The sequence below is a fragment of the Chiloscyllium plagiosum genome, unplaced genomic scaffold (genome assembly GCF_037043375.1).
Source record: "Chiloscyllium plagiosum isolate Xiang-an unplaced genomic scaffold, Cpla_swu_hap1 HiC_scaffold_8, whole genome shotgun sequence".
NCBI classification, from domain to species: domain Eukaryota; kingdom Metazoa; phylum Chordata; class Chondrichthyes; order Orectolobiformes; family Hemiscylliidae; genus Chiloscyllium; species Chiloscyllium plagiosum.
The window spans coordinates 58,861,846-58,883,681 of record NW_028270146.1 but is presented as its reverse complement, the minus strand read 5'-3'; the positions used below and the strand labels follow the sequence as shown (position 1 = coordinate 58,883,681).

At 42.7% G+C, this 21,836-nt stretch overlaps 1 protein-coding gene across 1 annotated transcript in view; it reads left to right on the top strand.

The window, feature by feature from the left end:
- exoc5 (exocyst complex component 5) overlaps positions 1–21,836 on the top strand; it is an 87,677-nt gene that overhangs the window by 3,285 nt on the left and 62,556 nt on the right. The window contains exons 2-3 of the mRNA XM_087989878.1: positions 12,021–12,115; positions 16,519–16,666. Coding sequence (XP_087846004.1) covers positions 12,021–12,115; positions 16,519–16,666 — 243 coding nt within the window. The remainder of the gene's footprint in view (positions 1–12,020; positions 12,116–16,518; positions 16,667–21,836) is intronic.

The following is a 21,836-nucleotide window of genomic DNA, read 5'->3' as shown; positions in this document are numbered from 1 at the left end:
CAAGCTGGATAGGTTGCACCTGGGCAAGACTGTAACTGATGTTCTAGGAGAGTATTTGCTCATGTGGTTGACGAAGTTTAAACAAAAGTGGCAGGGGTGTGTGAACCTATACAGAAGACAGTAGAGAGGGAGAAATGAGGGCCTAAAATTCACTGTTTTCTCTCTAGCTCTTTTTTTCTTTTTAAAGAAAAATAATGGTGTTACAGTAGCTACCCTCCAATCCGTAAGAACTGTTCCGGAGTCCTAGAATCTTGAAAAGATGATCACCACCTATTTCTCGGGCCTTGAGTACTCTGCAGTATAAATAGTTGGGCACTGGGGATTTGTTGGCCTTTAACCCGATCAGTTCACCTAACACAATTTCCATACTGATATTTATTTCCTTCAGTTCTTGCTCTCGTGCTCGTTTTTGCTCTCTCTTTAGATCCTGTGTTCCCCAGATGAATGGGATAGTATTTCTGTCCTTTGTGAAGGTAGAGCCAAAATATGTATTTGATTGTTATGGAGGAGGGATACGGGACTTAAAATGTTAACTATGCTTTCTCTTAACAAATGGTGTCAGACCTGCTGAGCTGCTTCAACAATTTTTGTTTTTGTATTTAATTGGTCTGTCTTTTCTTTGTTCCCCATTATAACTACCCCTGTTTCTGATTGTAAGGGTTCTGCAATTGTCTTCACATCTTTTTCTCTTCACATAGAAGCTTTCACAATCACTTTGGTGTGTTCACCACAAGCTGACTCTTGGACTGTATTTTTCTTCTCTTAATCAATGCTTTGTCTTCCTTTGGTAAAATCTAAACTGCTGCCAATCCTCAGGTCTGCTGCCGTTCTGGCCAATTTGTATGCCCCTTCCTTGGATCTAATACTATCCATAATTTCCCTGGTTAGTCATGGCCAGCCACCTTTTCCATTTTATTTTTGTATCAAGCAGGAATGAATGATTGTTACAATTCCTCCATACACACTTTAAATGTTTGCCATTGCCTATCCACCATTATTGCTTTAAGTAATGCTCCCAACTTGATCAGAGCCCGCTCATGCATCCTATCATCACATTTCCTTCTATTTACATTTAGGGCCATAGTGTCAATATTAACTATGTCACTCTCTTTCTTAATGAAGAATTTTATCATATTATGGTCACTTTTCCCCTGAGAGGTGCCACACAGCTAGTTTGCCAATTATTTCTTTCTCATTACACAATACCAAGTTGAGATGACCTGTCTTCCAGTTGGTTTTTCAATGAATTAATTCAGAAAACAATCTTGTACAGATTCCAGTCACAGGCTGCTTCACTAGTACACCTATCAGTAATAAGCATAGAACATAGAAGAAAGTGAGGACTGCCAATGCTGGGAATCAGAGTCAAAAAGTGTGGCACTGGAAAAGCACAGCAGGTCAGGCAGTATCTGAGGAGCAGGATAGTCAACGTTTTCGGCATAAGCCCTTCATCAGGAATGTGGAGGGGAGTGGTGGGGGAAGGGGTCCGAGACATAAATAGAGTGGGGTGGGGGGGAAGGTAGCTGAGATGGCAATAAGTAGTTGCGGGGTTGGGGGGGTGGCTGTGATTGATGGGAATGAAGATGGGCAAGTAGAACAGTTCAAGAGGGCGGTGCCGAGTTGGAGGTTGGACCTGGGATGAGGTGGGGAGGGGAGATGAGGAAAGTTGTGAAGTTGACATTGATGCCGTGTGGTTGAAGGGTCCCAACGCTGAAGATGAGCCGTTCTTCCTCTAGTCACCAGGTGAACATTGAACTGTACTGCGTGGGAAGGGGCCCTTCAGCCTACGATGTTGTGATGCCCTGGGGTGGTGGAATTCAGAACTGGAGGGCATAGGTTTAGGATGAGAGGGGCAAAATTTAAAAGGGACCTAGGGGGCAATGTTTTCATGCAGAGGGTGGTATGTGTATGGAATGAGCTGCCAGAGGAAGTGATAGAGGCTGATACAATTGCAACATTTAAAAGACATCTGGATGGGTACATGAATAGGATATGGGCCAAGTGCTGGCAAATGGGACTCGGTTAGGTAAGGATATCTGGTCGGCATGGGTGAGTTGGACCGAGGGTTATGTTTCTCTGCTGTACATCTCTATGATGGCAAATTAAAGTAATCCCTTCTGCCTGTCCTTGGTCAATATCCCTCCATTCCTTATATATTCATGTGTTTATCTAAAAGTCCCTTAAATGCTGCTATTGTGTCTGCTTCCATCACTATCCTTGGCACCATATTCCAGATTCCTACCACTCTCATTGTAAAAATAAACTTACCCCTCGCATCTCCTTTGAATGTCTCCCATCTCACCTTAAATGCATGCTCCCTTGTTTTAGACATTTCAGCTCTGAGGAAAAAGATCCTGACCATCAACCCTATCTATGCATCTCAATTTTATAGACTTCTTTCAAATCTCCCCTCAGTCTTTGCTGCTCCAGAGAAAACATCCCTTGTTTTTGTAGCCTGTCCTTACAGGTGATACCCTCTAATCCAGGCAACATTAGAGGCAACTAGTAAACCTCTTCTGCACCCTCTCCAAAGCCTCCATATCTTTCCTATAATGTGAACAGAATTGAATGGAATATTCTTATGTGTGGCCTATTCAGAGTGTTATAAAGCTGCGACATAACATCCTGACTCTTGTACTGAATTCCTCGACCAATAAAGGCAAGCATTCCTTTACCACCCTATCCACTTGAGTGGCACTTTCATAGAGCAGTGGACTTGAACTCAAAGACCCTTGTTCATCCTGTTCAGGGTCCTGTCACTAACTCTATACTGTTCCTTAACATTTGATCTCTCAAAGTTCAGTACCTCACACTTGACTGGATTAAACTCCATCTGCCATTTCTCCACCCATATATGCAAGTGATCTATATCCCACTGTATCCTTTGACAACCTTCTACAATTCCACGATCTGTGTATCATCTGTAAACTTACTAACCTACCCATATACTTTTTCATCCAAGTCACTTACGTATATCACAAACAACAGAGGTCCCCGTACAGATCCCTGGAAAAGAAACGCAGAAGAAAAATAATCTGTGATTGGATGAAGATGGCTGAGTGGACCAAATGTACTTTTTTTGGAGGAAATGGGGACAAAAAGAGCAGACTCAAGTGAACAACTGGAAGTGAAGTGGAGCTTGTGAAAGAGCCAGGGGCCAGTTGGAGCTTTTGAAGGGCTTCGGGTGCTTGAAGGGAGGCTGTGAGGGGACTGGAGATGTTTTTAAATTGTCTACAGAAACATTCAATTACCGTACCATAAAGGTCCTGCATTTTTGACCTTGCTCTTCGCGTCAGGAGCAGTGACCCTCAGGTTAAAAATCACCACTAGTCGTATCTCTCTGTAATGAGAGAGCAGTCCAATGGTCTGGTAATACTATGGCAACTTTATCTTTACTTAAAAATGAATGGGAAATCTCTAACTTATAGCTGCACGTTCAGGAGTTAATATCGACGTAAAAATGAGTAGGTGTATATACATTGAACAAAGTATAACATGGTCAAATTAAATCTGAGATTTGTGAAGCTGTGAATGGGGAAGTAATTACTTGATTAAAATATTCCAGCTTTGTGCATGTGTGACAAATAGGCATTTGACGTGACTCCTCTCGTCTGTAGCGAGTGTGTTCAATGTGATGGCTTTTTGTCAGTAGAAGAGTCAGGTTTTTATTGCTTATATTTGCATTCGTGTGCCAACTTAAATACTGTGGTGTTGAGAAAATTGATGTTTTCCATCTGTGGTGTGATTTTCAATTTTAAAGGAGGGTTGATGGTTATCAAGGGTATTGAATTTTTTTCAGTCCAAAACTCATTACAGCCCTACAGGACATTGGGGCCACGTTTGGAGTACTGTGTACAGTTCTGGTCACCCTGCCAAAGAAATTATATTATTAAATTGAAAAGGGTGCAGAAAAGATTTACAAGGATGTTACCGGAACTAGAAGTTTTGAGTTATAAGGAGAGACTGGATGGACTGGGACTTTTCTTTCTGGAGTTGAGGGGTGATCTTACAGAGGCTTAAAATCATGAGGGGCAGAGAGAAGGTGAACAGTACAGAATTTGCCGAGTGTAGGCAAATTCAAAACTATAGGGCATATTTTTAAGGTGAGAAGGGAAAGATTTAAAAGGGTCCTGAGGGCCAACCTTTTCCCACAGAGGGTGGTGTGTCTATGAAAAGAACTGCCAGAGGAAGTAGTAGATGTAGGTACAGTTACAACATTTAGAAGACATTTGCATAGGTTTGTAAATAGGAAAGGTTTAGAGAGAACTGGGACTAGTTTAGTTTGAGAAACCTGGTTGGCATGGATGAGTTGGATCGAAGGGTCTGTTGTCATGCTGCCTGGTCTTTGACAGATACAAAAAGTGTGGCACTGGAAAAGCACAGCAGGCCAGGCAGATCCAAGGAGCAGGAGAGTCGACGTTTCAGGCATAAGCCCTTCATCAGGATGCTGGTGAAGGGCTTATGCTACCTGAACTGCTATGCTTTTCTAGCGCCACACTTTTTGACTTTGATCTCCAGCATCTGCAGTCCTCACTTTCTCTATGACAAATACTCAAGGTATTGTTACTATGTGATTGCATTGCTCAATCATTAAATTAGTGAGAATGAAAATTAAACATATCCCTCAAGAAAATCACAAGAAAAGCTCTCAGAAAATTGTACCCTGATCTAGACCTACTCAACTATATTTTGTTCAAATTTGACTTACTTTCTTTGTAACGTTCAATCTCTGAAGCTATTTAGTGTCAGCCCCTCATGCTTAAGTACATATATCAGATCCATGGCATCACTTTTTGATTGGTATGCTCAGTCTAACTGATCAAGTCCATGATAATACTTTTGAAGAAAAATGTTCAAAACTCTGAATCTCCTTGTTAAACTGGAGATTGGTTTAAGGCCTTCCAATATGCCAGGCAGCAAACAGCCAGCTTAGCAACACCCCCAACTGCTTTGCCAAAGAATTGAGGTGCTAAATAAAAACCAAAAGAACTGTGGATGCTGTAAACAGAAATTGCTGTAAAAAACTCAGCAGATTTGGCTGCAGATGTAGTGAGAAATCCGTTACTATCTTGGATTAGGTGACTCTTCTTCAGAACTGGGCTTCAGAACTATTTCGGTTCTGAAGAAGGGTCACCTGATCAGAAACGTTAATTGAGGTGCTGCTCCATTGCTGTTTTGCCTAGTCACTTACCTTCTTTGCTTCTGTAATAGTTCACTCCATCTGCATGTACTTTACTTCAATTGATTCATTTAAAGCACAACACCTGCCCTTTTATGTTCTCCCTTCTTTCTGTTGCAAGACCCATACATCCTTCAAAATGAAACAGTGATTTGCTTGTCCTTCTTCCAATTAAATGTGCTGTATTCACTGTTTATGATGTGGTCTCCTCCACATTGAGAAGACTAAATGCAGATTGGGTGTTGACTTTATGGAACAACATTCAGTTGACAAGCTTGAGCTCAAGTGTCTTGTTGCCTATCATTCAAAGGGAATTTGGTAGTGTTTCCATGTATTTGCTATCCTTGGCGTTGAATGTCGTTGTGACGAAGGATTTGAAAGGTGCTGTTTCCGGAGGCTTAGCAATTTGCTGAACTGCATCTTAGATGAGGTGTATATTGCTGCATTGATGGTGAAATGAGTGAATGATTAATTTAATGGATGGAGTGCTAATCGAGCAAGCCATTTTGACCTGGATGTTGTTGAGCTTCTTGGGTGTTATTGGAGCTGCACTCATCCAGACCCGTGGAATGTAGTCTGTATCTTGGGCTGCATCTTTATGAAAAAGTCATAGATGCCAGAATTCTTCATCTTCCCCAGTGTTCCAGTTGAGTTTTCAGATAAGTGAGAAAGACTGCTTACAGATAATGTCAAACCTGAGACTAAGGCGATGTTTTGCTGGGCAACAGTAATACCTGCACTTCATCAGAGACTTGGGCAACCTGCAGCACATTTCTCAAAGCAATGAAAAAGTACTGTCATTATTCCCTCAGCAAGATCCCATCAAACCTGAAGGAAGGTGGTCCACTAACCGTGTCCTCTCCCAAACCATTCTGTCCAATATTGAGACACTAATCGCCCAAAATAAGCTCCACTGGATAGGGCATAACATTTATGTGCCTGATACTAGATTCTGAAGTAACTGTTCAATTTGGAACAAAAACAGAAATTGCTGGAAAAGCTAAACTGGTCTGGCAGCATCTGTGGAGAGAAATCAGAGTTAATATTTCTGGTTGATTGACCCTTCCTCAGAATTCTAAGGGTCACTTGACCCAAATTTTAACTCTGATTTCTCTTCTTAGATGCTGCCAGACTTGCTGAATGTTTCCAGCAATTTCTATTTTTGTTTTTAATTTACAGCATCTGTAGTTATTTGGTTTTCATTCTAAACAATTTGGAACTTGGTCATGGCTAGAGACTCCCAGAAATACAGTGGAAACAAGCCCCCTGTAGAGATCAAACATGCCCATGACTCATGGAGGGTCTTAGCTTGTGAATGTCTAAAATGGAGAAGGTTCTCATGGGATTTTTGTCAGGAGCATGCAGAGGCATTATTGAGGCATCACAGAGAGCGGGGAGATTTCCGACACCTCTGCCTGAGCCATCGAGCATCACCTGCCTTGCATGAGGCATAGTTAGTAGAACCTATAACATTGAAGTGAAACAAATTGTCCTTGATCTTGAAAAATTGACTCACATTGTCTCATCCAGACAAGTTGAGAGCACTCCTGATTTGTGCCTTGCAGATGCTACACAAGTTTTGGACATCAAGTTGAGAGTTACTTCTTGCAGGATTCCCAACCTAATACCTGCTCTTTTAGTCACAGAATTCATATGGCTGGACGAGTAAAGATTCCCAGAATTTTAATAGTGGGTGATTCAGCAGTAGCGATGCAATTGACTGTCAAGCCAAATGGTTAGCTTCTGTCTTATGATGATACGTTAGAATATTCAACAAGTGGTGTCATGGCAAACAAAGATTTAGGCTTGTGCCTTCTGTTCCCATCTTGTTTTTTTAATTCTGTTACTGGGGATCCTTAGGAGAGATTATTTCTTTCTTCATTGGCAGGATAAATCTGAATAAATTAATTCAAGGTCTCTGCTATTGACTGGTTCAGTAGCCGAAATGGAGGAGGGTACTGGTTTCCTGTATGCAATCTTAGATGGAATATATTGAGTGATATAGTTGGAAGAAACAATATTAAAATTAAAATTGAGCAGATGTTCTCTGCCATTTCCCAAACAAAATCTTATCTTGAAAGAATGTGCTGGGTTATGGTCTCATAGGTTAGTACTTTTTTCAAGAACTTTTATAATGATGGGCTGAGCTGCGTAGCATCATTGTATGAACCAAGGAAATGCCTAGATCACAAAGAGGCCATTTGGCCTATTCTTAACTTTGCCAGCATAAAAAAGAGTAATCCAGTCTTATTTCTATTGTTCCACTCCATCCATAACCCAGTAAGTTGTAGCTTGAGCACATTTCTAAGTATTTTTAGTTATGAATAGGGTTTCTGCTTTTACCACCCTTTTCAGACAGGGGGTTTCAGATGCTCACTATTTTTTTGAAATATTATTTTGATCCCCTCTAATCCTTCAACAGTTTCTTTAATTATAAAGACCCTGGTTACTGATCTCTCTACTAACAGGCATATTTTTACTATTCTATCCAGGTTCCTCTGCATTTGTGTATGTGTCTGTTAAATCTTTCCTTGGCCTCCAAAGAAAACCACCTTAATCTATTCAATCTTTGGTAGAACTGGACAATTTTAATTTGAGTAATCTCAAACATCTTTTTAGTACAATCGCATCCTTCCAGTAGTATGACCAGAATTGTACCTAGTGCCATAAAGATTTAACTAGTTTCTTTACAGTTCTAACATAACTTCCCTGTTCTTATGCTGACTGACTTTGTCACAAGGAAGGTATCTCATGCCTTTTTGAACAAACTCATCTACCTGCCTCCCTATCTTCTGTACTCATGAATGTGATCTCCAAGGTCCCTGTGGTGTTTCTATATATTCTTCACAATAATCTTATACTTGTCATTTACTTCCTTGCCTTATTTGCTACTGTAAGTGCATCGCTCCACTTCTGAATGGAATCACCTTTTTGCACAGAGGACCAATCTATTAGCTTTCTGCAGTCTAACTTTCTTGGTATAAATGACAAGGTCAATTTTTGTACTATCCGCCAACTTCTTAATCACATCCACTACATACAAGTCTAAAGAATTGATCTTTGGCATAAATAGCAGAGGACTAATACTGTACCACTCTGAAAGAAGCCTTCTAGTTACAAAACTGCCTGTCAAAATTATACTTTCTTTTTCCTGCACTTAGTCAATTTTGGATGGCTCTGCCTATGATGGCACTCCACCTTCTATATTTCATCCCCTAAACCAAGTCGTGAATTTGGTATTGCTGTGTAATACTGCCCTTAGTATTTGGTTTTGCTGAGTACTGAGTAATAAGTTTCGCCTAAATATATTTAACAAATTAATTGTATCCTCTATACTTTCCATATTGCATTTACTCCCAGGATAGTTGAAACATCTTTTATTTTTGCCAAGTACTTTTGCAGTTTTCTGTAATTTGCAAATTTGTCCCCCTTTGAATGGGAGTTTATTGTATAAATTTCCAGAAATATGATTGCTGTGGTTTCATGTTGAGGTCTACTGTGGAAGTTTATCACTATATAATTTATAGGTTAAGTACCACATGAAAATGACTGACAACTCCTCTCTCACAGACTGAGTCATTTATAGTGATGCCTCACATCCAACTCTCATCTTGACACAATATTTTGAATTGAAGTGTGAATGACTTGTTTAGTGAAAGCACTTCAATCCTAGCTATTTCCTGAAAAGAATTGTCAAGGTAATACAAATTAATTTTTAATATCATCCATAGAAGATAAAGAGAAATTATGTTCTCCTATTTACAGTCTTATCTAAAAGCTGCCACTTTAACTCCTTAGCCTTGATTTACACCCTAATATCATTCTATGTGCTCAGGTTTTAGCCAGCAATGTAAATTATATCTTAGTGGAGCATGCTAAGTTGGCAACTACAAGTAGGCTGACTAATTTCTAACAACTTTGAAACCTTTTCAATTTTCTTTCTACATAGAATTTAATTGCACCTTTGAAGGAAGGAACTTTTGCTGTTTTTATTTTGGGTTTGTGTTTTAATAATTCTCTTGAACAAAGATAAAATTATTAATTTACTACAACTGCCAAACACACAAATTGGTTTTAGTTCTCACCTGAATAGGCAGACAGACAAATGGAAAATGATTGGGGAAAAAAAATCAAAGCTCAAGCTGTATCTTTTGTGAGAGACTCATCCGCATCATCAAAAGGGGCAAGTTAGTGATGACGTGACCAGTGCTTGGACACAGGCAAGGAATTGGGCAATGGATGCCAGAGTTAGAGATCTGTGAGAGGCAGGCGAGACTAAATGCTGAAAGGAGTGGTTGTACAAGGTTAAAGGAGATGGTAATTGAAAAAAAAAATAATGACTGGACATAGTTGTGCTGGAACAGAAAGTATACCACATCGTCAGTTAAAAAGACAGCTATGCCTGGGACCCATGCAGGTTCTCCAACAATGGAGGAAGTACTTGGAGTTCGAGTTTATTCAAAGTGAGGACACGTTCACCGAGGCAGAGTTGGTTGTTGGTGGTGACTGGATGGACCTGAATACTTGAAAGAAGCAAAGGACTGTCAGACTATCTTATTGGGCAATGATGGTGTCAATGATTTTGATATCATGATGAGAAAGTGACAGTTAGAGCCGGAAAACTGTTCAAGTAACAGAGGGCGTCAATAGAACCAGATATAAATAAGAAACTAGGCAAAAGCTAGATGGAGAAGAATGAAAAGACAGTCAAAATAGGGGCAAGAATAGCAGAAACAATAGGTCTGTGTAGTGCAGTCCTGTTAGTGGTGCTTGGGGAGGTGATGAGGTCTGGGCTTGGAAACTAGATTGGAGGCTGTGGCACAAAGACCCAAAGGTCAAAAAAAAAATTTAAATGATGACTCCATCACTAAACAGCATGTCATAGTCCCGAGTGGGGAAGTAGGAGGTGGTGTTAGAGGGCTGGCATTCAGCCTCTGCTGGGTAAATGTTGGGTCAGCAAACTACACAACCCATCTTGTCAACAGTTTTCATGACAATGCCAGGTTGTTATGTAGGAGGAGAAAGTGAGGTCTGCAGATGCTGGAGATCAGAGCTGAAAATGTGTTGCTGGAAAAGCGCAGCAGGTCAGGCAGCATCCAGGGAACAGGAGAATCGACGTTTCGGGCATAAGCCCTCGATTCTCCTGTTCCCTGGATGCTGCCTGACCTGCTGCGCTTTTCCAGCAACACATTTTCAGCTCAGGTTGTTATGTACCCAAGGGAATGGTATATAGGTTCAAGTGAGTGCCTTGAGAAATTGAGATAGCAATGCCACTTGAGCACTTCTCTGTGAAAGGTTTCAGTGAGCAAGATTTGAAGTGGATAGAAATTGCAGTAAATTTTTGTAATTTCCATGTCCAGAGTTATAAATGGTCAATTTAAAGTAAATTATATTTATTTTGTGCTTGTAATGTTCAGATGTTGCAGCAATAGCATAAATTTTTGTGCAAAATTGTATTTGGTGTTGCTGTTAATTATTCCTTTGTTTGTATGTTAAACTGAAATGAAAGTGTGAAGTAACCTTGATGTACAAAATATATACCATGACTTGGAGGTGCCAGTGTTAGACTGGGGTGGACAAAGTTGAAAATCACAACAGGTTACAACAGGTTTATTTGGAAGCACTAGCTTTTGGAGTGCAGTTCCTTCATCTGGTGATTGTGGAGGTAAAGATCATGCTCACAATTTCTAGCCAAAGCATTGGCTAGAAATTGGCTTACTGTATCACATCTCCACTGTTGTGGAGATGTGATACAGTAAGCAATCTTAGATTAAAACTTTCATCTTTTATAATGGGCTATGCTGGTCTCTGTTATTTGATATGTAAATCCCAGAACTACTTTTAAATTATGTTCTCAAGAAAGCTCAGGTTTTTAAACAAAGGGTGTTAGTGAAGTCTGTCTGTGTCCCAATGCTATGTCAGACCGACAAAACCTTCTATCGTTTTAGAGTTTTGCATAGATTCATGCAGCTTTTGAGCAAAATTAAATGTAATTCTGCAAAAACAAATTCACCCCTTAAGCTTATATGTGTGCATATGCAGGAGCGACAGATTGCGTGTGCGTGTGCACGTGATATGGGGTAAGTGTGAGAAGGTGCATGTGTCAGTGTGAGTGCAGAGGTGTATATGTGTGCATATGAAAACGAGCTTGTGTCTGTGTTGTGCAGTGGGGTCACCCGTAGTGTGACATGAACCCTAGGTCCTATTGAGGAGAAATGATGAATGTGAAGCATTAATCACCACGCTGATTTCATGCAATGCCTATGTCAGAAGAACATAAATTATTTATCTAAAATCATGAAAGCAGACATTTTCACCTGCACAGCTATTGAATACAAGTCACTTACATTTACCTATATAAAATTGAGTTAACTGAGGTGTGTATGTTTTAACTTGGAATACCAGGCCTAAACCCTTTGTGCCTCTGCCCTTTTCCCCCATATCCCCTCTTTTTATAATGCTTCTTAGTACCTAGCTTTAGTCAAGCTTTTGGTCACCTGTCCTTGTTTTATGCAGTTTAGGGTCAAATTTTGTTTTATAGCACTCATGTGAAGCACCTTAGGATATATTACTCCAACAAATGGCATAATAAGAAATTCAAGTTATTTTTGTATAAGAAGGATGTTATTTGTTGACCTCTGTAGAAGTAACCTCTCTTGTTGGTTTGATAATATTGTGTTAATAGAAAACAAATATCAAAGTATCAATATTTGCTGATGTACTGGAAGTTCTCTGAATAATTTAAGTGTCCAATTTTTCCTAATTAGCTGTGCAGTTATTTTATTAACGTATAATGCAATTCAAAACTGTTTTGTTGGAGAGTTGTTTATTTTGTTTCCAGGAACCTTTTGATGTTGATGAGTATATTGAACGTCTGGCATGGAGGACACCAGGTGGAGGTTCCAAAGGTGGTGCAGAAGCCTTTGATCCAAAAAGGTACTGTCTATTAATTGGAAGTTGTCCATTCAACTCTTAAACTGTTTCAAGGATGGTGTACTTCCTTTGTGTGCTATAGTTTAAGTATAATAGAGAAATCTGTGTTATGAATACCATTCTAATCTGATGGTTGTATTTGATTCTGGTTCATTATGTAGCTAGGTTTAGATTACGCAATGACAAACTGGAAGACATCAGAGTATTTGACTAGGGAAGTCAGGGACGCCATAAAATCAAAAGGAGCAAGCATATAATGTGGTGAAGGACAGTGGAAAAGTGGACATTTGGCTGCTGGAAAATGACACTGGAGAGACAGTAATGGGGAACAAGGAAATGGCTGAGGAACTGAATAATTATTTCGCGTCAGTCTTCACAGTGGATGACATGAGTAATATCCCAAAAGTTCGAGACAGAGAGGGCAGAGCTGAGTAGGGTGGCCATCACCAAGGAGAAGGTGCTAGAAAAACTGAATGGCGTGAAGTTGGATAAATTACCTGGACCAGATGGACTACACCCCAGAGTTCTAAGGGAGATACTGGAGAGATAGTGGAGGCATTAGTGGTGATCTTTCAGGATTCACTAGACTCAAGGAGGGTCTGGAAAATCACTAACATGACACTCCTGTTTAAAATAGGAGTAAGACAAAAGATTACAGGCCAATTGGCCTAACCTCGATCATGTGTAATATCTTGGAATCATTGTGATAGATGAGATTTCTGAATACTTGGAAGTGTTTGGTAAAATAAGGCAAAGTTAGTGTGGTTTCATCAAGGGGAGGTCATGTCTGATAACTAAGCTAGAATTCTTTGAGGAAGTAACGAGCAGGTTAGACCAAGGAGAACTAGTAAATGTTGTCTACCTGGACTTCAAGAAGGCCTTTGACAAGGTGCCACACAGGAGGATACTGCGTGAGATAAAGGCCCATGGTGTCAGAGGCAACGTACTAGCGTGGTAGAAGCTTGGCTGTCTGGCACAAAACAGAGTGGGGATGCAAGGATCCTTCTCAGGATGGCAACCAGTGACAAGTGGTGTTCTTTAAGGTTCAGTGTTTGGACCATAAAGTTTCACTGTAACTTGAAATTCCAGGCATAAATCCTTTGTGTCTCTGCGCTCTCTTTTCTCTATCTCCCTCCTCCTCCCTCTCTTTCTCTCCCCCCCCCCCCACACACACACACACACACACACCTTATACATTAACAATCTAGATGAAGGAACTGAGGGGATTATGGTTAAGTTTGTGGACGATACAAAGATAGGTAGAGAGACAGATAGGATAGCGAAGGCAGGGAGGCTGCCAAAGGATTTAGATAGGTTAGGATAGTCAGCAAAGTAGCAGCAAATGGGGAAGTGTGAGGTCATGCACTTTGGTAGGAAGAATAGAGGGATGGACTGTTTTCTAAATGGGGAGAAAATTCAGAAGTCTGAAGTGTAAAGGGACTTGGAAGTTCTAGTCCAGGATGTTCTTAAGTTAAACTTGCAGGTTGAGAGTCAGTCGTTAGGAAGGCAAGTGCAATGATGGCATTTGCTTTGAGAAGACTTGAATATAAAAGCAGGGCTGTACTTCTGAGGCTCTATAAGGCTCTTGTCAGACCACCTTTGCATACTGTGTGCAGTTTTGTGCCCTACATCTTAGGAAGGATCAGTTGACCCTGGAGCATGTTCAGAGAAAGTTCGTGAGAATGGTCCCAGGAATGAAAGGCTTAACATATGAGCAACGTTTGAGGACTCTGGGTTTATACTCTTGAGTTTAGAAAGATTGGGGGGGGGGGGGATCTAATTGAAACATACAGAATACTGAAAGGCCTGGACTGAGTAGATGTTGGGAAGATGTTTCCATTGGTAGCAGACACTAGGACCCGATGGCATAGCCTGAGAGTAAAGGGAAAACCCTTTAGAATGGAGATAAGGAGAAGCTTCAGCCAGAGTGTGGTGACTCTATCGAAATCATTACCACAGAAAGCTGTGGGGGACAGGCCATTGAGTATATTTAAGACTGAGATAGATAGATCCTTGGGAATCAAGGGTTACGGGGAGAAAGCAGGAGAACAGGGATGAGAAACTTATCAGCCATGATTCAATAGCGGAGCAGACTCGATGGGCTGAATGGCCTAATTTCTGTTCCTATGTCTTATGGTCTTGATAAGCTAGTGGCTTTGATACCATAGTGTGCCATCTGGTGTTGAAAGATGTGTATATGTAATATGCAGACTGGAGGGTAGTTTTATTTTAACTTATTGTTTTTCTGAATGGAATTTTGCTTGTTGTGAAAGGAATGGAATATAAAACTAAGGGTATTTTGCTTGCAGTTATATAGAACATTGGTAAGACTGCGTCTAGAATATTGTGTACATTTTTGGACTCCTTATTTAAGAAAGGATGCAAATGCCTTAGAAGACGTTCCTGACATCAAGGCAGCATTCAGCTGATTTTGATGTGAAGTGTGCTGGCAATATTGAAGTCAGTGGGCATTGGAGGGAAGAACATTGTTAGTTGGAGCCATACCTAGCACAGCGAAACATGATTGTTTTTGGAGACTAATCGTCATAGTCTCCGCATACTACCCTAAACTAACTGCTGTCACAGCTATGTCTCACCAGCTTCAGCTGCTTCAATGACATTGCCTCCATGAAAATGTCAGCAGTGTGGATATTTATAACGATTGTACAGTGTTCACCATTCGGAATTCATTTACATAGTTAAGCAGCAAGACTTGGACTGGTAAGTGGCAAGCAAAATGCATGTCACTAAAACAAAACAGTGGCCATCTTCAAAAAGGGAGAATTCAACAAAAACCCCGAGATTTCTGGTGATAGCAGCTTGAAAAAATGTGGTATTGATGGTCACAGTTGGGAGGGGTGAGGGTGAGTGAGGAGGAGGGTGGGGAAGCAGAATTGGAAGAGGAGGTGGTTGTGATCAAATGGGTGCTTATGAAGCCCAGAGTGAGAGAGATATGAAAGGTATAGGCTGACAAGGAGATTATTGATGGTAAGCCAGGACAGAAGGGAAGCTGAATAAGTGATAACCAAAAATGGCTCTTTGGGAATAATGCAGTTGTAAAAAGAGTTCATGATGGACTTTTATTAAAGTATAGGGACTAGTAGGCTGAGATAAAGCCATTATTGAGAGAGAAAGGGAGCGAAATGATGCAGAATAGTCAGTGTCTGAAAGACAGGTTTCTGAAGAGCTTGTAGAGCAAAAGGAAGTTAGATATAGAGGGGGATGAGGGTAAAAGAAAACAGCACAGTGTAAGAAGTTTAAATTGATGGTAAGGAAGTATAGTTCAGCAAGGCTGGAAGTGATGGGTAAACAGGATTTGAAGTGTATGATGCAGTGAGAAGATTTTTAGATTACCGAAAGTGTGTGCAGCATGGAGGAGGTACGAGGCCATTCATGAGATAATCTAAAATAGTTGAGTCTAGCAGGGTGGATGAACTACAGTGAGGTGGAGATGCAGGGGGTGCTTTTGTAATGAAGTCCTGGAGACAGGAACACAGTTTGGAAACTAATAAATGTCACGTTTGGAAACAATTCCAGCTGAGAGATACTGGCAAAAGACAAGGATGAAATCACTGACAAAAAGTGTGGAGATTTTAGCGAGTTGTGGTAATAATGACTGATTTTGCGATAGTTTAACTGAAACAAATTGTAGCTCCCCTGAAGCCATCTTTTGGATACGCAGTTTAACAGTGCAGGCAGTGTAGTCCTATAGAGGTTGTGCTTGGGTGTCATCAGAATAGATTTAGAAGGTGACTGAATAGCCTTGGATATCCTTGCTAAGAATTGACATTTTAATGAGAGGAGTGGATTAAGGATAGAAACTTGAGGAATTCCAGAGGCAACTGTGTGGATAGGGCAATGAGTTGGTAAATAGTATTGATTAAAGAGTGGAAAACCCCCACTGAGCAAGATATAAGATATAGAGAGAATGGTCGAGATGACGACAAGCACTGACACAAAGCTTAAGGAGGGAAGATGTTTCATTTCATAATTGTAGAAGAGACCACTTTTGATTTTAGTAATCTGAATTCTGATGGAGAAATTATGACACAGACGATCAAGGAGAAAATAGGGGAGTTATCTAGCAGATAGGGAGATTTGGCTGTAGTTTGGTGAATTGTAAAGAATGAGTTGCACTGATGGAGAGACAGGTGTATGGTGTAGTTATAGTGGCGAACTGCCACTGTTGTCATTTAGTTGAGGTAGATTGTGGCTAATTTAACCAGGCAGCATTGCTGAGGGATGCAGCACAGTTTTGCCACTCATGAGCCAATCTGCAGTCAGGGCCATGATGTTGTTTCATTTATCCACAACCAGACTGAGAAAATGTGGAAGAAGCAGTAATTCTTAATGTGGCGGTATAACACTGGTATTTAACATTAGGTGAATGTACTTTTATGCAATAGGCTTTTGGAAGAATTTGTGAATCACATTGAGGAGCTGAAGATGTTGGATGAACGCATTCAGAGGAGAGTGGAAAAATTGGAGCAACAATGCCAGAAGGAAGCCAAGGAGTTTGCCAGGAAGGTTCAAGAATTACAGAAAAGCAACCAGGTTAGTGGAGTATCATGGGGATTTTCAGATTGAAAATGCTGTATTTTAAAGTACGGTGCGTTTACACCAACTAGATTGAAAGTGATTTAATTTTTAAATTTATACTTTTCATTTAAAAAAATCACTGCATGTTTACCTGAAGTAGAATAAATAAAGCTGATTATTTGTTGAATATACGAGGAGAAAGTGAGGACTACAGATGCTGGAGATCAGAGCTGAAAATGTGTTGCTGGAAAAGTGCAGCAGGTCAGGCAGCATCCAAGGAACAGCAGAATCGACGTTTCGGGCAGAAGCCTTTCTTCAGGAATGAGGAAAATGTGTCCAGCAGGCTAAGATAAAAGGTAGGGAGGAGGGAATTGGGGGAGGGGCGTTGGAAATGCGATAGGTTCCAATGCCCCTCCCCCAAGTCCCTTCTCCCTACCTTTTATCTTAGCCTGCTGGACACACTTTCCTCATTCCTGAAGAAGGGCTTATGCCCGAAACATCGATTCTCCTGTTCCTTGGATGCTGCCTGACCTGCTGCACTTTTCCAGCAGTATTTGTTGAATATAGCAAGCATTGGCACGAACTGTGCAATTGCAATTCTTTGTTTTCAGTTTTAAATTATTTTTGCTTATTGAACTCGTGTAGCACAGTAATTGTAAGCAATACAGTCTTTAATGTAACACCTTCATTTGTTATAGTCATGATTTATAAGACTTAAATCTAGTGGTCTGTCATAGAGAAAGTGATTGCCATAATGCATTTCTGCCTACAGTTTCAACATCACCCCCATCAATCCAAACAGTATATCTAGTTTCTGATTCAAAGTTAAAAATCACACAACGCCAGATTATAGCCCAACAGGTTTATTTGGAAGTACTAGCTTTCAGATCACTGCTCCTATCACCTGAAATAGTGCTTCCAAATAAACCTGTTAGACTATAACCTGGTGTTGTGATTTTTAACTTTATCCACCCCAGTCCAACACTGACACACTATATCATGACTAATATCTGATGCCACTGCTGTCAAAGTGATGGTAATAAAAATGTAGGATGCAATAATCAGCAAACTATTCAATAGCTTGGATGTTTCTTGTAAATGGTTAAAGTGTTCCTTGATTTCTTACACTGGATGCTGGCATTGCTAGCCAGGCTAGTATTTATGTCCTGAGGAAGGTGATAGAGAGCTGCCTACTTGAACTACTGCAGTCCACGTGGTCTAACGACATCCATTGTGCTGTTAGAAAGGGTGCTCCAGGACTTTGACCCAATGACAATGAAGAAATGGCACAAGAGAGTTCCAATTCAGGATGATGTGTGGTTTGGAAGGGAACTTGCAGTTGGTTGTGTTCCCATGTCCTGGGTAGAGGTCATGGGTTTGGAAAGTGCTTTTGGAGGAGCCTTGGTGTATTTTGTAGACTAGGCCAGACCACTCAAAACATTCTCAAGCAGGCTGCCCAGACCATAACTTTGCAATTTGTTTCAATAAGTGTACAGTGAAAATTACCTGGAGTAAATTAGCTAGGTTGACTACCAGGTTTTAAAACAGACAAAAATTTATTCACAAAATTATACAATGAAACACAAAGAACCCCCACAGAACTCAGTCTATCCAAACTGAATATACACCACAGTCCCAATAAGCAACCCCCCTTAAAAAGTAAAAATGGAACAAATGCTTACAGTTGAAGTTAGAAGGGCTGAAGGAGAGAGAGAGAAAGAGTCTGTTTCCATACAGCTGAACACCTCAGTAGTTCTGGACTGAACTGCTCAGCTGGAGAGCTGACCCCTCCCCTTTCATTATATAGGTTTCTTCTAAAACATGACCACTTTGGCCTGAAGTCTCATTTGTTTATATATAAACAGAAAGGCCCCTCAATACTCTTTAGTCTCTGTACCAAGCTAGTCACCTCGGAGCCGGGAGAGTTTTTTACCTCTGAAAAAATAATCAAGGACACAGTATCCTTGAGAAAAGGAACAGCTTTTAGAAAAAAGGGACCAGCTTTGTGACAGTACAAACTGTTGTCAGTATCTGTTGGTGTTGGAGGGTGTGAATTTTGAAGAGTGTGAACGGTGTGCTAATTGAGTAAATGGCTTTGGCCTGGATGGTTTTGAGGTTTTAGATTATTGTTGGAACTGCACACATCCAGGCAGGTGGAGGGCGTTTCACCACACTTGATTTTGACAGACATTGGGGAATCAAGCTGAGTTATTTGCCTTTTGGCTCGGAATATGTGTAGTTTCTGAGGACCAGAGGAAGAGTTTCTGCTCGGGCGCTGCAGGTTCGACACAGCGGACGTGTGCTAGCGGGGGAGAAACCACGTGGATAGTGTTGCGAGTCGTCGGACCTGCTGGAGACCATCACTGGATCGTGATTGGACGTAGAAGGATCGTTTGGTTGTGCTGACCTGCTCTTGGTGGATCTTTATGCTGGCTTCCACCTAATGCCAATTCAGGTACCAGCCAACCTCAGAGCTATGGCCTCAGCAGCCGCTCGCAGCCCAGGCCAGGGCATTCTCAACACAGTCAGGGTGACTGTGAAGAAGGTGGGGGAGCACACACCGGTCGATCGGACGGTGTTCGTGAAGAAGATTTTGCTGGAGTGCTGCGGGTTCGAAGCAGCGGACATGTACTGCCTGCAAGATTTCCCTGCGGCAGGCTATTTCGACGTGACCTTCAGGAGCGTGAAGAATTGCGAGCAGCTCCTGAAGGTCTTCAAGGAGAAGGAAGGGGAACCTCTGTTCTCCATCTTGTCGGCGGTCCCGTTGTGTGTGCTTCCTGCGCAAAGGAGTCGGATTGTAACAATCAAGATGTACAACCCTCATGTCCCAGCAGCAGATGTCCTGACCTTCTTGAGAAGATACGTCCAGGTCGAGGGAGAGAGTACCGATGTGGTCGATCCTTTCGGGATCTAGACCAGCAAACGACAGGTCAGGGTAACCCTGAGGATCGATGCCAATGGGAACATCCTCAACCCACCCTCCAGCTTTGCCATCGGAGGAAGCAGAGGTTACCTGACATACGCAGGGCAGCCAAAAGTGTGCCGAACCTGCGGGAGGTCAGGACACATGGCGGCGGATTGTAAGGTGACCGTCTGCCGAAACTGCAAGCAGGAAGGCCACCCGACAAAGGAATGTAAGGAGGCCAAGAATTGTAATCTGTGCAGAGAGGCGGGCCACATGTACAAGGCCTGCCCAAGACAAGGGGCCGCCACCTACGCTCAGATGGCCGGAGGTGGCAACATGAGCCGTGGACTGCCTAAGACCAGCAAGGTACCACAAAACAGCACGGGAATGGTGTCTGGAGGCACCCAGAAGGAAGGGCGGGCTGTAGCGGAGCAGACGGCAGACAGCGGGGAGATGCAGCAGCCGATCCAAGCGCCTTCAAGACAGACGGAGGAAATGGAAGAGCAGGGATCAAAGGAGGCAGAGGATTGGATTACCGTCAAAAGCAGGAAGAGGAAACCTCCCAAAGCCACCCAGCGAAGGGGGAAGCGACACCTACATGACGAGGATACAGGCAGCTCTTCCAACGGTGAGGACGGGTGCAAGGAGGATTGTCACCAGAGGAAGAGACAGAGCGCCGCGGGGAAAAAGGAGGGCAGCACCGCCCAAGCAGGAAAAGATGATCCCTCTGAGGGGATGGGTAAAGGCCTCCCCCCACCCAGTGAGAACCAAGAGGTACCCACTGGCCCACAGCGCCAGGTAACTGGGAGCAGCGGTCCTGTGACAGCCCCGCTGTCAGATGGAGAACTGGACTATGCAGACCCTTGGCCCTACCCGAAGGCACCAGAGTGGGGAAATGGCTCCAGCATGGAGCTGGACAGCTACCTCAGCCCTGGGAGGGTCCAGCAGTTTGCTGTCACCACGGGGATGCACACAACTACCCCAGAGGGGCAAGACCAGCAGCAAATGGACAGCGTTAACCTCGTAAACTGTTAAAATGGGGTTAAAAATTGCCAGCATCAATGTGCGTAGCATCAAATCAGCTACGCGATGTGTTTCTATGATGGCCTTCCTGGCCAACGTTAAAGCCGACGTCCTGTTTCTGCAGGAGTGTGGGATACCGCACCTCAGCAGCTACAGGAGATGTTCGAGCTTGTGGGCCCATGGGCCGTCAGTTTGGTCGGGGGGCAACGATAGCCGCGCCTCCGGCCTGTGTATCCTGTTGCGAGGAGGCAACTTCACCATCTCCGAGGTTAAGGAGGTGGTGGGCGGGCGCCTCCTCGTCGCCGACGTCATGTACAGGAATGCTCCCCTGAGACTGATTAATGTGTACGCCCCAGTGGGTAAGAGTGAACGGTTGGCCGTTCTGCAGCAGCTTCCACTGTTGCTGGCTACGTCCAGGCCGGTCATTCTGGCCAGAGACTTCAACTGTATCATTGATGCAGATGGACGATCCAGCGGGGGAGACAGTAAACTGGACGCCACGTCCAGAGCCCTGATGGACACGGTAAAAGATGCCAAGCTGCACGACGTCTTCAGCACCCCTCCAGATGGAGCGCAGCGTAGATACACCTGGTCACGGGCAGACGGGTCTATCCGCTCAAGGATAGATTACCTGTTTGTGTCCCGAACGCTCTCCGTCAGATCCACCAACGTCAAGCCAGTGTTCTTCTCTGACCACTGCCTCCTGCTGGCCAACTGTCACCTACAGGACTAACAGCGGGCTGGTAAGGGAACGTGGAAGCTGAACACAAAGCTGTTGACCCCGGGAAACATTGAGAAGCTCAAGCGGGACTACGCAGGTTGGAGAACCGTGAAGCCCCTCTTTTACTGTTTCCCACCAGTCTGCTGGAGACTCAAAGAGAACATCAAGAGGTTCTTCATCCTCAAAGGTGTTCAGGAGGCGAGAGAGAGGTGGGGAAAACTGTCCCAGCTCCAGGAAAGTATGCAGAACTTGCTTCTGCTGCAGACGATGGGGGTGTATGTTGCGGAGGACCTCAAGGAGGTGAAGGGCCAGCAAGCCTCGGTCTTTGCCTCGGAGGCCTCCAAGATAATCTTCCGGTCCAGGGTCCGCTCGGTGGAGACGTGCACACGTTTCTTCTTCCAGAAGGTGCACAAAGAGAGCTCCATGCTCAGCAGCCTGAAGGAAGAAGATGGCTCGATAACGTCATCTCAGGGTGACATCATGAGGATCAGCAAATTCTTCTATGCCAATCTGTATGACGCAAAGCCGACTGACAG